Source organism: Rhinatrema bivittatum, chromosome 6 (assembly GCF_901001135.1).
Source record: "Rhinatrema bivittatum chromosome 6, aRhiBiv1.1, whole genome shotgun sequence".
Taxonomy (NCBI): domain Eukaryota; kingdom Metazoa; phylum Chordata; class Amphibia; order Gymnophiona; family Rhinatrematidae; genus Rhinatrema; species Rhinatrema bivittatum.
The window spans coordinates 37,850,154-37,865,557 of NC_042620.1; the positions used below are offsets into that span (position 1 = coordinate 37,850,154).

The window sequence follows — 15,404 nt, forward strand, 5'->3', positions numbered from 1 at the left end:
GCAATCTTTGATAGGCTCGTTGAATTTTGCCTGTAGGGTTATTCCAATGGGAAGGGCTTTCATACGAAGGCTGACATCAGCCATGGTTGGAATCAAAGCCAGGCACCATTACATTCGAGTCACGCGTCGTATTAAGGACGAGTCGGCTACGTGGGAGTCATTCTTACACTCTTTTAATGGAGTGTCGTTGATTCCAGAGGCCAAGGTTTCTAACAGTGATCTGGAGCGGTTTTCTGATGCGGCAGGAGCTTCGGGTTTGGTGTTTATTTCCAGGGTGAATGGTGCGCGCACCAGTGGCCGGGTGATTGGGTTGCAAGTGGTTGACTAAGAATATTACTTTTTTGGAACTTTTCCTAATGGTAGTTGCTATGGCGATTTGGGGCGAGCAGTTGGCTAATAAGAGAGTTGTGTTCTGGTGTGATAATTTAGGAGTGGTGCAAGTGATTAATAAGTTGTCCGCGCATTGCTTGCAGATTTCCGCACTTTTGCGTGAATTGTTAGCAGGTTGTTTGCGTTGGAATGTTAGTGTTAGAGCCAAGCATGTCCCGGGAGTCCAGAACACCATCGCTGATGCTCTCTCTCGTTTTCAGTGGAAGGTTTTTCGGAAGTTGGCTACTCAAGTGAAGGAGATGGTGGAGCAGTTTCCAGAGGACTTATAGGATCTTGGAAGGAAGAAGAATGGACGATGATTCGGCAATCTGTGGCACCTGCGACATGGGCTGGCTGGAATGCGGTGGCTCATTTTATGTGGGCTGAGAGTTGGAAAGCGAGATCAGTTGCGGATGATCTACTAGTGCAGTTCGTGGTTTGGGCTAAGAGGAAGGGTTATTCTGTTTCCACTGTTTGGGTGCAGCTAGCAGGGTTTGCCTTTTTCCAGAAATTACAGGACTGGGGGAACCCGATCTATAGTTTCCGGCTTAAGCGATGCTTGGGGGGGGGGGGGGGGGGTGTGGCAGAGAGATAGGGGGAGGGTAGGTGATGCGAGAAAGCCTATTAGATATGGTGATTTAATTCCGTTAATTAGTTCGTTGCCTGCGGTGTGTTGGACGGAGTATGAGGTGTAGCTCTTCCGGATGGCCTTTTCGTTGTCATTTTTTGGAGCCATGCGGATAAGCGAATTGGTGGCTAAGTCTACCAGGGCGGTGTGCGAGCAGGGGTTATTAGTGCAGAATGTACAGGTGTGTGAGAATTCAGTGGTTTTGTTCTTACCAAAATCCAAAACAGATCAAAAGGGTAAAGGGCAAGTTATCACGCTTCTTCCAGCCTTCCCCGCTTTGGTTTGCCCAGTGCGAACATTGCAGTTGATTTGGATGCAGCGCCTGGCGGTGCAGGGGACTTTATTAGTGCATTGGAATGGGAGGTCGTTAACCAGGTTTCAGTTCTCCAGAGTGCTACATATGGCAGTGCGTGCCACGAGGAAGGATGCGAATGCGTATACTTCGCATTCTTTCCGAATTGGTGCGGCTACGTCAGCAGCTGAAGGAGGCATGTCAGGGGTGGGTATACAGGAAATAGGGAGGTGAAAGTCGAAAGCTTTTCTATCTTATGTGTGGTTGTAAAAAAAAAAAAAAGATATCATACTCATCCAATTGTAAGGGGTGGCGGGGGGGGGGGGGGTTGGAGGGCAGACAGGTTCAATGGGGGGTAGGGTTGAAGGTGCTGCGATTAACAGTATTTTCTCTTTGCAGAGTGAGTCAGGGCGGCAGGGAAACAAGAATGCGTCTGGATTGTGGGCCACTCATACATGCACTGCGTGCAACAACGAGCTTGGAAGAGACCATACAGCGAGCACCTTGATCTCGAGAGCCGGAATGTGACTGTCGCCTGGTTCAACAAGCGTGGCCTGGAGTGGGATGAGCTTCTACCTTTCCTGTGAGAAAGGGAGGGCTTGTGGGGGGTGCCCGATATATTATTGTTGCATTTGGGGAGTAATGATGTGGGGTCTAAAACATGTAGGGCGTGGGTCATGTGTGTAAGAAAGACTTGTCTCAAATTCTTATACGATGGCCGCAAGTCAAGATTTTGGTCGGACATTATCGTGCGGTTTTGGTGCAAAGATGATGTTTTGTGGAAGTCGGGGGTGCCCAAGATGAACAAGCAAATTGGAAAATGGGTGATTCGGGAAGGGGGGTTTTGGGTGCGACATAATTGGGCTTGGGGGGTATACGAGGGCTTCTTCAGAAGGTATGCTATCCATTTATCGGACATTGGAATGGATTTGTTAAATAATGATTGGCAAGAGGGGTTAAAGGTCTTGCGGGTAGGTTAAAGGCCGCAGTGGGGGAAACCCAAGCCCAAGGGATTGTTGAAGGAATGTGGGGAGCTCAGGGAGGAAGGGGGGGCTGCTACACAGGATGGCCAGTGAGCTGAGGGGCTAAAGCTCTAGGCCAGGTTTGCCCACGCTGGTGGCGAGGTGGGGTAAATTTGGGGGGGGGGGGGGGGGACAGGGGAGGTAGAGTGTTATTTATCATCTTTGTTAAGTTGCCATGTTAGTTGTCTGTTAGGGCTCGGGTTAGGTAAATAAACTGCGGCCTGTTATACAGCCAAAAGAAATAAATGGTGTTATGTGTTCTTTGGGGGGGGGGGGGGGGGGAACAGGGTATTGAGCCGAGCGCATTTCTTGACTCCTTGTGTTATAAGGTCTTCTGTAATATTCGCAGTGTTGCCTTTTCATAGGTAGGGTTGTTGTTTGAGTGCTGGCAGTTAGTGCTGTTTTCATATGGGAGGTTTATTATATTACACTTCAGTTAACTCAAAGCTTTTTGAGGGCTAAGTCCTCACCCAACATCCTTTATAATAGGCCTAATACCATATGGCTGCAGGTGTCTTTTGAAGTTTTCTGGTTGGTACCAAAGCAGTGCATGTAAATAATATGTAAGTGATATTTTTAACTTAGAAGACTGTATTTTCAGTGTTCTTTTTCATGTAAAAATCTGTTACCCTTGCAACAGCCCTGGCTGCGCTGGCTCCACAAGAGAAAGCAGGATTCCCATCTGGAGCTGTGCTGCTTTGGGTTGATGATTCTCCCTAATCTCGGCCAGGGTTTCTTTTCTCCTTTTTATAGACCCAAGGAAAAATATGGCTCACTTCTGGTCCTCTTTCCCCAGAGTCTGTAGCAGAGCCGAGCCTGGGGAACCATAAAAGCAGCAGATTGTGTAGCACACAGTCACTGGGAATGCACTAGCGTGGTGGGAGGGTGGTGGTGAAGTGGATGCAAGATACAAGCACAGGAAGGGAGGGAATGAGCAAGGAGGAACTACCTGTGCAGTGTTGGGGAGGCCTCTGTCTGATGTGACTGGACTGAGCAGTGAGAGGAGCAGTTAGCAGTAGAACCTGCAAGTCTCAGCGTGGGATAGGAAAGGGAGGAGGCTGCAGCAGAATGAGGAGGGGCTGGCAGCAAGCAAGAACTTTACACTATGATGCGGCATTGCTGGGGTGGGGGCACTCACTGTGTGAACACAAGCAGCAGCACAACAGTAGTGTGTTAGAGAGACTGTGTATGCCTGTGCATGAAACAAAATAATCTGATTAGCCAACCAGCTCCCCAGTTTACAGTAACATTTTTATTTTCCAGCTGCGCTTCCATGAGAAAAGTGTTGAGAGAGAAACTACTAAACTAATTTTTTCCTTATATAAAGTGTTTTCATGTTTTGGACTGAATATTCAGCTATTTTACAAGAGTAATATATTACAGGATTTTAGGTTCTGTGATATATCTGGACTTCTTGGAGGGCAAATGCAAGTCAAAAACAGTGCCACATGGAGTCTATCTTTCTTGCATAAATAGACACTGGTCTGGGGTTATTCCTTCCATACATGATATAAAATAAATAGCATTACGGGTTTCATTTATAACATGCTTTTCACCTGGACAAGTCACCTTCATTATAGCAATTTACCTTGAGAATTTGGTTTCTGCAAGACTGCTTAAACAGCGCTTCTACAGTTTGGTATTCTGAGGATCCTGGAGTTAATGGCACCTCTTTTACTTCAGTTATGTTCACTGGATCCCAGTGCTGAGGTGCATCAATTAGCTGTGCTCCTGCAGAGTAAGCATTTTTGTATTCAGTGCAGCTCTCAGATACAAAGCTGTGCAGACTCTCTGGGAAAGTGTTACAGTCAGACCCTTCCCTTACATGGTTCCCTTTTTTCTCTGGGAGGACAAACTTCCGTTGTGCTCCTATGGAAAAATATCTCCCATAATGCTATGGTCTGACTCTGTACCAGATTTCATCAGTTTTGCCAGTGGAATGTGACTAGATTACTGGTGAGAACACCAAGGCACTGCGAAGCACTTCTTAAAAATGTAATGCACTGCACTGCTAAGCAGGTGGTCTCCAGTTTGATCCTCAAGTTGAGTCTTCCAATTCCCAGGTCCGCTATGGAGCCAGGATTCACAGCTCCCTGTGGAGAGGGAGTCTGGTCACTGCTTAAGGGTTAGATTATTTATATGCAATAATGGTTAATAGACAAGTTCCTGGAGGAAAAGCCCATTAACCATTATTAAGGTAGAGTTGCAGAAATCCACTGCGTATTCTTGGGATACGCAGCTTGGAATCTATCTATCCCTTGGGATCCTGCCAGGTACTTGTGACCTGGCTTGGCCACTGTGGAAATAGGATACTGGGCTTGATGGACCTTTGGCAAGCCTTAAGTTCTTATGTCAAACTTCATTGCATCACCTTTAAATGTTATCCAAGTTGCTATGGTGGGTTATGATTATATAACTGGGTATTTTATTTTTTAATTCTTCTTACTGCCATATAGTGTCTAGGCATCTAGATTCCACAGTGCACAAAAACATTCACTCAGGGGCACCAAGACTTTCCCTCTGTTAATTCTCACATTCCTCCAGCCATCACAATGACTGTCCTTGGTCATGAGGTACAGACATACAGTCTGGCAGATCTTGCTACTATACAATAGCCAGAACTCCCACCCTCCAATGGAGAAATTACTTACCTGATAATTTCATTTTCCTTAGTGTAGACAGATGGACTCAGGACCAATAGGTATAGTGAACGCCTGATAGCAGTTGGAGACGGATCAGATTTCAATCTGACGTCAGCCCTAGTACATATACCACTGCAGGAAGTGCAGCTCTTCAGTATTCTCCTCGAAAAGCATTGTGGATATATGCATGACTGAATAATTTGAATGACTTGATTAACTTTATAACTTGATTAACGTAACTAATTTGAATCGGTTGAATTGGTTATAGCTGGAGACCGCCAGTGCCCTCAACCGAGAAACGTCGACATCCGGTAGGATGGGTGTCCTAGCTGAAGGAAAGCATGGCTTACCCGTGAATCACTCGCTCCCAGGGATGGCACCCGAGAATTCCATGAGTAACGGCAGCCGTGGGTGGGATGCTGAGCTCATCTGTCCAAACTAAGGAAAATGAAATCAGGCAAGTAATTTCTCCATTTCCTAGCGTGTAGCAGATGGACTCAGGACCAATGGGATGTATAAAAGCTACTCCCGAACCAGGTGGGAGACTGCCCGTGACCCACTTAGTACTGCCCTTGCAAATGCTGTGTCCTCCCGAGCCTGAACATGCAGGCGGTAAAACCTGGAGAAGGTGTGGATGGAGGACCATGTTGCCACCCTGCAGATTTCAGCGGGTGGCAGCATCTTGGTTTCCGCCTAGGACATTGCTGGGCTCTGGTAGAATGGGCCTTGATTTGTAAAGGCGGTGGCTTGCCTGCTTCTAAGTAGGCCGTCTTGATGACTTCTTTGATCCAGCGGGCTATGGTTGCTCGTGAGGACGCTTCCCCTTGTTTCTTCCCGCTGTGAAGGACGAATAGATGGTCCGTCTTTCGTACGGATTCAGATATTTCCAGGTATCAGACTAGGAGCCTGCCGATGTTGAGATGGCGTAGACTTCGAGCCTCTTCCGAATTCTTATGCTCATCTGGCGATGGTAGCGAGATGATTTGGTTGAGCTGGAAGTGAGACACCACTTTAGGGAGGAAAGACGGAACTGTGCATAACTGGATGGTTCCCGGGATGAGTCTGAGGAACGGCTCTTGGCAGGACAGTGCTTGTAGCTCGGATATATGACGAGCCGAACAGACTGCCAGCAGGAAGGCTGTCTTCAATGTTAATAGTCGGAGAGACAGGCCTCAGAGAGGTCTGAAGGAGGTTCCTGCTAGGAAATCTAGGACCAGTTTGAGCTTCCAAAGAGGCACCGGCCACTTTAGGGGTCGTTGGATCTGCTTGACTCCTTTCAGAAAGCGGGAGACATCCGGGTGAGAGGCTATGCTGCCGCTCTCGCTCTTGGTTCCGTAGCATGACAATGCGGCCACCTGTAACTTGATGGAGTTGAGAGACAATCCCTTCTGTAGGCCGTTCTGCAGGAATTCCAAATTCACAGAAATTTTGACTGAGCGTGGTATGATGTCACGGTCCTCGCACCAGGCTTCGAATACGCTCCAAATCCTTATGTATGTTAGGGATGTGGAGAACTTGCGTGCTCTGAGTGTCAATTACTGCCCTCGAGTATCCACTCTTCCAGACCATAAGAGAGAATCGAGCTGGATCCTCGTGGAGGATCGGTCCCTGTTGGAGCAGGTCTCTGTGTGGAGGTAGCGGAAGGGGGCTCCCTGTCAGGAGTCTTCGCATTTCTGCTTACCACGGTCTTCTTGGCCAGTCTGGGGCCACTAGAAGTACTGGTCCCCTGTGGTGCTCTATCTTGTGGATGATTGCGCCCAAAAGGGGCCATAGCGGGAAGGCGTATAACAGAGTCTCCTGTGGCCAGGTCTGTACCAGGGTATTGATTCCCTGGGACTGGGGTTCCCGCCTGCGGCTGAAGAAACTGGGCACTTGAGTGTTGGACTGGTTTGCCAGGAGGTCCATGGTTGGTGTTCCCCAACGGTTTACTATCAGTTGGAATGCTGTGGTCGACAGCCTCCATTCTCCTGGGTCTAGACTTTCTCTGCTGAGGTAATCTGCAGCGATGTTATCTTTCCAGGCGATGTGGACGGTAGAGATCTCTTGAAGATTCGCTTCTGCCCATGACATTAGGAGGTCTATTTCCAGAGACACCTGTTGGCTTCTGGTTCCTCCCTGACAGTTGATGTAGGCCATTGTTGTGGCGTTGTCCAACATTACTCTGACCGCTTTGTCTCGGAGTCTGAGACCGAACCGTAGGCAGGCTAGTCTGACTGCCCAGGCTTCTAAGCGATTGATGTTTCATCCCGACTCTTCTTCGTTCCATTGCCCTTGGGCGGTTAGCTCCTGGCAGTGTGCTCCCCATCCTCGTAGGCTGGCATCCGTGGTGAGCAGGATCCTGGTTGGTGAGGATAGTCTCGTTCCCTGGCTCAGATGGCCTTCTTGTAGCCACCATCGTAGTTGGGCCCGAACTCTGTCCAGGAGCTGAAGATGTATGGTGTAGTTCTGGGACAGTGGGTTCCATCGTGAAAGTAGTGAGCATTGTAGTGGTCTCATGTGAGCTCGTGCCCATGGCACAACTTCCAGTGTGGATGCCATGAGGCTGAGGACTTGTAGGTAATCCCATGCTGTGGGGCGAAGCTCGCTCAACAGGGTTCGTAACTGGGTCATCAGTTTTGATCTCCTTGTCGGTGTCAGGATGACCTTGTCTTGTTTGGTGTCGAACCGGACTCCCAAGTATTCTAGAGATTGGGAGGGCTGCAGGCTGCTCTTATTTGTGTTGACCACCCACCCGAGGCTCTCCAGTAGAGTTTTGACTCTGTTGGTTGCCTTGTGGCTTTCCTCTGGGGATTTCGTCCTGATCAGCCAATCGTCTAGATAAGGGAGCACGCAGATTCCTTCCTTCCTCAGTGTTGCTGCCACCACCACTATGATTTTGATGAATGTCCGTGGTGCAGTGGCTAACCTGAATGGTAGTGCCTGGAGCTGGTAGTGATGGTCCAGGATCGAGAAGTGTAGAAAACGCTGATGCTCTTGATGGATCGGAATGTGTATGTAGGCTTCCAACAGATCCAGGGATGTAAGGAACTCTCCCGGTTGTATCGCCCATATTACCGAGCGTAGGGTTTCCATGCGGAAGCGAGGAATCTTCAGGTGACAGTTGACCGCCTTGAGGTCCAGGATGGGTCTGAACGTTCCTTCTTTCTTGGGGATGATAAAACAGATGGAATAATGTCCAGTATTTATTTGTTGTGGAGGCACCGGTGTTCTAGCCTCTAAGGCTAGTAATCTGGTCAGTGTAGCTTCCACCGCCATCCTCTTGGAAGGGTCGTGGCAGGGGGATTCCACAAACTTGTCCGGAGGGAGGTGGTGGAAATCCAGGTAATATCCCTCTCGAATGATGGATAGGATCCACTTTTCCGAAGTTATCGCGACCCATCTTTGGTAGAATAGGGCAAGTCTGCCCCCTATGACTTCTTCCTTTGGATGGGTCAGCTAATTTATATTGTGGGGTACGGCTGGGCCCTGGGCCCGAGCTGGCTCCCCTTTTGTTGAGCTTGTTCCGAAAGGACTGGCTTCGGCCTGCGGGGTGGGCCGATTGGTATGTGCTTCTATATGGGTTGAAGCGCTATGATCCTCTGCCCCTGGAGGTTCGGGGGAAGGATCGCTGGTTTCTCTTATTCCTGTCCTCCGGTAGCCGCGGCAGTAGGGACTCACCCCATTTGTTGGCTAGTTTCTCTAGTTCGCTTCCGAACAGGAGTGTTCCCCTTAAAAGGCATCCTTGTGAGTCTCGTTTTGGAGGATGTGTCGGCCAACCAGTTTCGGAGCCAGAGTTGTCTTCTGGCAGCCATGGCGGATGACACTCCTCTAGCTGCAGTGCGCACCAGATCAGAAGCGGCATCCGCGAGGAATGATACTCCTGGTTCCAGGGCCTCCCCAGGAGTGTTGTTCCTGGTCTGTGATTTATTTATTTATTTGTTTGTTTTTTTGCTTTTCTATACCGATGTGCCTGTAAAATATACATATCACAACGGTTTACAATGTAACAACAACGTTCGCTCTGGGTGATACAAAGAACAGAGGTGGAATATTAACAGTGAAACGGATCATGACATAACATAAACCTTATAAAATAATTCAATGCAAATCATCTCAGAATGGATGAGAGGAGAACTGGATAAAACAACAGAGATAATAAACTGGACTATGGTGACCGCATGGAAAGTTTACTTGAGAGAGAGGGGTTGCAAGTGAGGAAGATTACGTGACCGGGAAGGCTTGGAGCTGTAAACAGATTGGAAACAAAGATGGACTCATTGACTCTTGAAAATCAGGGTAAGATACAACAAATGAATATTAATATATCAGAGGTATCTAAAAAAGTTAACAAAAATGAGGAAGAATTAAAAATGATACATAAGTTGAATGTCATGGTAGTAAAAGAACAAACTGGTATTTCACATCATTTAGAAATGATAGAGAATAAGGCTAGGCATTTAAACATACATATCACTAACTTTCCTCAGGTATTAGGGGAATTGCCTTATATTTCGTTAAAGTAGTATTTAAAGGAAGTTTTATTATTTTCTGAGAATGATTTGCCATCCATTAATACATGTTACTTTGTGTCAACAAGATCCCCAGTACCTTCAAATTTATCAAACTTTTTGGAGGATTCTTCCTTAGAAGTAATGCATAGAAATACCCTGATAGTTTCTTTTGTTCTAAAGAAAGATATTAGTACCCTAATGAAAAAATATTTTCAAAAATTTCCAACCAGTTTTCACGGCCAAATAGTAAAAATATACCCTGACTTGGCTCCTATCACGAGGTTGAAACGGAAAGAATTTTTGAAATTGCGTCAGAAAGCTATTACCTTGGGTTTTTCCTTCTTTCTAAGATACCCGTGTAAATGTGAGTTAAAGAAAGGGGAAGCTGAATATGTGTTTTTCCAGTTAGAACAATTACATAGTTTTCTTGAAGCTCAACAACAGCCTATAGCATCTACACCATTGTCCAATGAGACACCAAATCTGGGGGTACAATTAAGTGTGTGAAATGGCATGAGTAATAAAGTAAATCAGCTGGTAAATATGAATAGCTATCGATAATGTTTTTTTGTTTCTTATTAATCTCCTCAATTATTTTAGATTCCTCATATAGCCTCAATGTTTTTCCTCTAACAGAGAAAGATTAGAGGATACTTTTTTTGTCCTTTTTCCTTTCTATATTTGAATATGCAAAAATTTAAGTTTAAATATGTCAGCTATGACAATTTATGGATTAGTTATTTCCGTATAGAAATTGTATATCGAATGTGATTTCAGAAATTGTAAATGTAAATTGGAAGTTAATATTTTTGATTGTGTATCTAATATTGGAAAATTGAAAATAAAGATTTAAAAAAAAAAAAAAAAAAAAAAAAAAAAAGAAAGCAGATGGGCAAGCTTCTTGTCTGAGGTCCGGGGGCAACACATTCCAATGATGGGGTCCTGCTGTCGAAATGGCGCGTTTTCTGAGGAAAGTTTTCGCTTGAGGGGCATACAAGGTGTCCCTGTAGGCACTCCTGATAGGTCTAGAGGAAGTATAAGGTCTTAGTTGGGTAGATATGTGGAGAGATGTGAGATTATTTTTAACTTTATGAATGATTGTGAGGACTTTGAAGAGTATCCTGTATTTGATAGGTAGCCAGTGGAGGCTCTGAAGGGTGGGGGTGATATGTTCCCTTTTTTTGGTATTGGTAAGGATCCTAGCCGCAGAGTTCTGAACCATTTGAAGGGGCTTTATGGAATTGGCCGGGAGACCGAGAAGAAGGGAGTTACAATAGTCCAATTTCGACATGATGATGGATTGCAGGACTAATCTGAAGTCCTGGAAGTGAAGTAGTGGTTTTAGGTTTCTTAGGACTTGCAGTTTGAAGAAGCAGTCCTTTGTAGTGGTGTTCACAAAATTCTTAAGGTTAAGCTGTTTATCCAAGATTACGCCTAAGTCTCTCACAAATGGAGCGTTATTGAAAGAAGCGTTGGCTAAGTGGGAGGAGGACGGCAAGATCGGCTGAGTTGTAAGACCATCTTGTGAAATGATTAGAATCTCAGTTTTATTGGTGTTCAAGACCAGGTTAACGGTGGAAAGAAGGTAGTTAATTGCTTGAAGGCAGTTGTTCCAGTGGTTAATGGTTTTTTGAATAGATTCTGTGATCGGGATGAGTATTTGGACGTCATCCGCATACAGAAAGTGGGATAGTTTAAGCTTTGTAAGTAGGTGGCAGAGTGGTAACAGGTAGATGTTGAAGAGTGTGGGTGAGAGAGAGGATCCTTGGGGGACGCCCAGGTTAGAATGGACCGGGGGGGGGGGGGGGGGGGATTCTTTCGTGTTAATCCTGACTGAAGCGCCTGTTAGACAAGAATGATCTGAACCAACTCAGAGCTGTTCCCTTGATGCCTATGACTATTAATCTTTCTAAGAGAATCACATGGTTCACCATGTCAAATGCAGCAGAAAGATCGAGTAGCGCAAGAAGGTAAGTTTGTCCTTTTTCCATGTTTATAAGGATAGTATCTGCAAGGGATAAAAGGAGAGTCTCTGTGCTGAGTGTCTTACGAAATCCATATTGAGAGGGGGAGAGAATGTTATGTTCTTCCAGGTATTCTGATAGCTGTTTGTTAACAATTTTTCCATGATTTTAGCAATCATGGGAAGGTTAGCTATTGGGCAGAAGTTGGCTGGGTCCGTGGGAGACAAGTTGGGTTTGTTTAGAATGGGTTTAAGAATGGCGAGCTTTAGTTGGTCTGGTATAAGTCCTTGAGTTAAGGAGAGGTTGATGACGTCAGAAATTGGCATTGAAATGGTGTTTGGGATGTTAAAGAGAAGGTTGGTCGGTATTGGGTCTAGAGGGTGCGAAGCTGGTTTCATTTTTTTGAGGATACTTTCAATCTCCAGCGAAGATGTTGGTTTGAAAGCTTCGAGTGTTGAGTTATACTGAAGCGAGATGGGGAGGGCGCTGGGAGGGGGCGTTGCCGGGGGAGTGGAGAGTGTGGCGGTAAGATTGGAAATATTTCTCTCAAAGTATATTGACAGTTCTGTGGCTTTGTTGAGCGCTGAATCGTCCGGAATAGTGGGGGGTGATGGTTTGGTGAGCGCTGAGACATATGCAAATAGGGCTTTCAAGTCGAAGATAAAACGGTGGATTTTCTTAGCGAAGAAGTCTTTTTTAGTTCTGAGGATGGCGATCCTATAAGCGTTGAGTAGAGATTTGTAGGCAGTTAAAGAGGCAGTAGACGGATTTTTGCGCTAATTGTGTTCTTTCTTTCTGAGGTCTTGTTTAAGGGCCTTAAGATCTGAGGTGAACCAAGGTTTTCTGTTAAGAGATGAGGGGTTTAGGACTTTAGTGGACAAGGGGCAGGTTTGATCAGCAACTTTCGTGGTAACATTAATCCAGGATGTGATGGCTGCGTCTGCGTTTGAAAGGTTGAGATATGATAGTTCCTTGGTGAGGTAGCTGTTGAGGTGGTTCGAGGAGCAGGGTTTTCTGAATTGTATTGTGGTTTTAGGAAAGGATTGGGAAGGGTGATCCTTAATCTCAAGCGCAGTGGAGATGACCCTGTGGTCTGACCATGGGACTGGTGAACAGATGGGCTTGGAGGAGAGTGAGATGCCATCGTTGATGAAAATGAGATCTAAGGTGTGACCTGCTATGTGGGTAGGGCTATTGACTATTTGAGAGAAGCCTAGGTAGCTGAGCGAGGAAAGAAGAGTTTCGCAGTTATGAGATAGTGGGGAAGCGTCCACGTGCAAGTTCAAGTCTCCCAATATCACAGCTGGTTTGCCAGCGTTGATGTGCTTCGTTATGAGTTCAATGATGGGAGAAGGGTTGGATTCCAGGGTTCCGGGGGGGGGGGGGGGCGCGTAGATTAAGCAGATTTGTAGGTGGTTTGATTTAAAAAGAGGGCAACGTCTATGTTGTGAGAGGAGTTGGTAAGTTGTAGGGTGAGGCCTAAACCTTTTTTAGCCGCTAGAAGAAGTCCTCCCTCCTCTTTTCTTGAGCCTGGGTATAGAGAAAAAATCATAAAGATGTGTGGGGAGTTGATTTGTGATTACCTTGTCAGTAGGTTTCAGCCAGGTTTCCGTGATGGCACAGATATCTGGACTGACTTCAAGAAGATAGTCATCGAGGATGTCTGTTTTTTTGGTGAGTGATTGGGCATTAAAAAGTGAGAGGGTGAAGAGGGAAAGGCCCAGCAATTGAGTGATAGGAGAGATCAATATTGGTATAAGTCTCTGTTGTTGAGTGAAGCGGGCCAAGGGAATTCTGGAGTTGTTATTGCTACATCTTGGGTGATATTTTATCAAGGGGATAGTGAAGGTTCCCATATTTGTTACTAAGCTGCTGTGGAGCGCTGAGGTGGAGTAGTGCTGCTGAGGAGCCGGTATGGAGCGAATGCAGTTCCTGGTAAAATGGGAGCCAGAGGGCGCTCGGGTCTGGGGCAGTTATCTGGGAGTTGTGCTCACTGATTCAAATAGAGGCTTCCGGGTTGCCCTCTGGGGTTGTACGAAGGGGCGCACAAAGGGGCCTGCCCCTTTGTCGCGCACCTTCGGCGCGCGGTGCCTAGGTGCCGCGTTGATTTAAGGCCAGTCGGGGCTGTCCCCCGATTGGCTGGTCGGCGGCGGCTGCTGATTGGCTCCGGGGAGAAGAGGAGGAAGCGGCTCAGGTCCGGGTCGGACCGCCTCATAGTCGGCGCTGGCTTGGGGTAAGAGGAAGTTAAAAGGCCTTACCCCAGCGGGTCTCCAGTGCCGATCGCACAGGCCTGGCCTCTAAAATGCCGCGATGCAGCAGGAAGAGGGCTCTGCTAAGGTGCCGCGTTGATTTAAGGCTAGTCGGGGCTGTCCCCCAATTGGCTGGTCGTCGTCGGCTGCTGATTGGCTCCGAGGAGAAGAAGAGGAAGCGGCTCAGGTCCGGGTCAGACCGCCTCGTGGTCAGCGCTGGCGGCGGCTTGGGGTAAGAGGAAGTTAAAAGGCCTTACCCTGGCGGGTCTCCGGCGCCGATAAGCAGGCGCGTGTCACCACGGCACAGCAGGCTGCGATCTATAAAGACATAGCAGAGACGTCAAAGGACTGTTTGAGGATAGATTCCAGATGTCTGTCTTGAGCATCCTTGAGTGCTGCTCCTCCCTCCACCGGGATAATAGTGCGCTTCGAGACCGCGCAGACCATGGCATCCACTTTCGGACATGCCAGGAGATCTTTGGCGGCTGGGTCCAGGGGATACATGGCTGCCAGAGCCCGCCCCCCTTTGAACGTAGTTTCTGGAGCATCCCATTCCAGGTCAATTAGTTGCTGGATGGCTTGTAATAGTGGGAAATGGGAGGTCTGACGGAGTCCCTCTAGTAGGGGGTTTGTCTTAGGTTCCCCCGAGGCACTTGTGCCCGGGATAGGAAGCTCCTTTAAGCTGTGTGTGACCAGGTCTGGAAGCTCGTCCTTGGTGAAGAAGCGTCTCATGGTTCGATGGGGCTCTGTCGCCAGAGGGAGTTCTCCTTCCTCCAGGTGTTCTGAATCCTCATCCGAGTTGTCCGTGTCCCCGAAGGTGGGGCTTCTGGGCGGTGGGATCACTTCCCTGGGCATAGAGGGTCCCAGGATGTTGAGGTCCTCTGGTGGAGCCTGGGGCTGTATTATAGGAGGCCCCGGTTGCATGTGGACGAAGGTATGCAGACTTTTGAAGAATTCCACCCAGGAGGTAGATGCTGGGTTTAGACTAAGGGGCACCGTGTCCCTGGAGAACCCCGTTTGAGGGGGGGTCCCATTGTGCAATGCTAGATCCGGCGTACTGCTCGAGAGGCTGGAACCCGGTACCGGCTGGGAAGGGCCATGAGTTGGATCCCGTAGGGCCTCTTCGCACTGTATACACAGGGCTGTGGCCTCCTCATGCTGTGCAGCTCTAATGTAGCATGCCGGGCAAAGGCCCTGAGCCTTGAGTTTCTTTTCCGGTGGTGCCATGGCTTGTGCGCTTTGGTGCGTCAGAGTGGTGCGCATAGGTTTGGTGCGCGTTCAGGGAGATGTGCGAGCTGTTGTGCACACACTTCGAAGTTATGCGCCCAGCACAGTAAGCGCATGGCTGTGCGCGTCGCTTGTGTACACGGCTCGCCTCTGTGGGCATGGATCGGAAAGGCGGACAGGGCGGCGAACAGATGAAAATGGTGATGGCGACCACCTCGGAGGGTCTCCACCTGGGAGGACCCTCGGATCTGACTGGTAGCCCTACTAGGGCACATCAACCCGGTGGCACTGGTGCCGGCTGGCGACCTGTGCGACTCCTTGAGGTTCGGAGACCAGAGACTTTTAAATAGATTTCTACCTTACCTTGTCTCGGCGCTTCCCGGTCTCGTTCCAGGCAGTCTCCGGCTGCGGGGGGAAGAGGGAAAATACCTTCACCTGGGGAGTATGCGAGAGAGAAGGAGGGGGTCGTTGCCTTCCCAGAGGCCTACCAGGCTCCAAGGACTCCGAGAATCCATCTGCCA

At 47.9% G+C, this 15,404-nt stretch overlaps 1 protein-coding gene across 4 annotated transcripts in view; it reads right to left on the minus strand.

The window, feature by feature from the left end:
* The window catches only part of PARP14 (poly(ADP-ribose) polymerase family member 14), a 183,568-nt gene that overhangs the window by 30,455 nt on the left and 137,709 nt on the right, over nucleotides 1–15,404 (minus strand). For 3 of the 4 annotated variants that reach the window (XM_029605294.1, XM_029605293.1, XM_029605292.1), the window contains one exon: nucleotides 3,900–4,042. The exons of the other annotated variant lie outside the window; for it this stretch is intronic. In XM_029605294.1, the coding sequence (XP_029461154.1) occupies nucleotides 3,900–4,042 (143 nt within the window). The remainder of the gene's footprint in view (nucleotides 1–3,899; nucleotides 4,043–15,404) is intronic. 4 annotated transcript variants of the gene reach the window in all.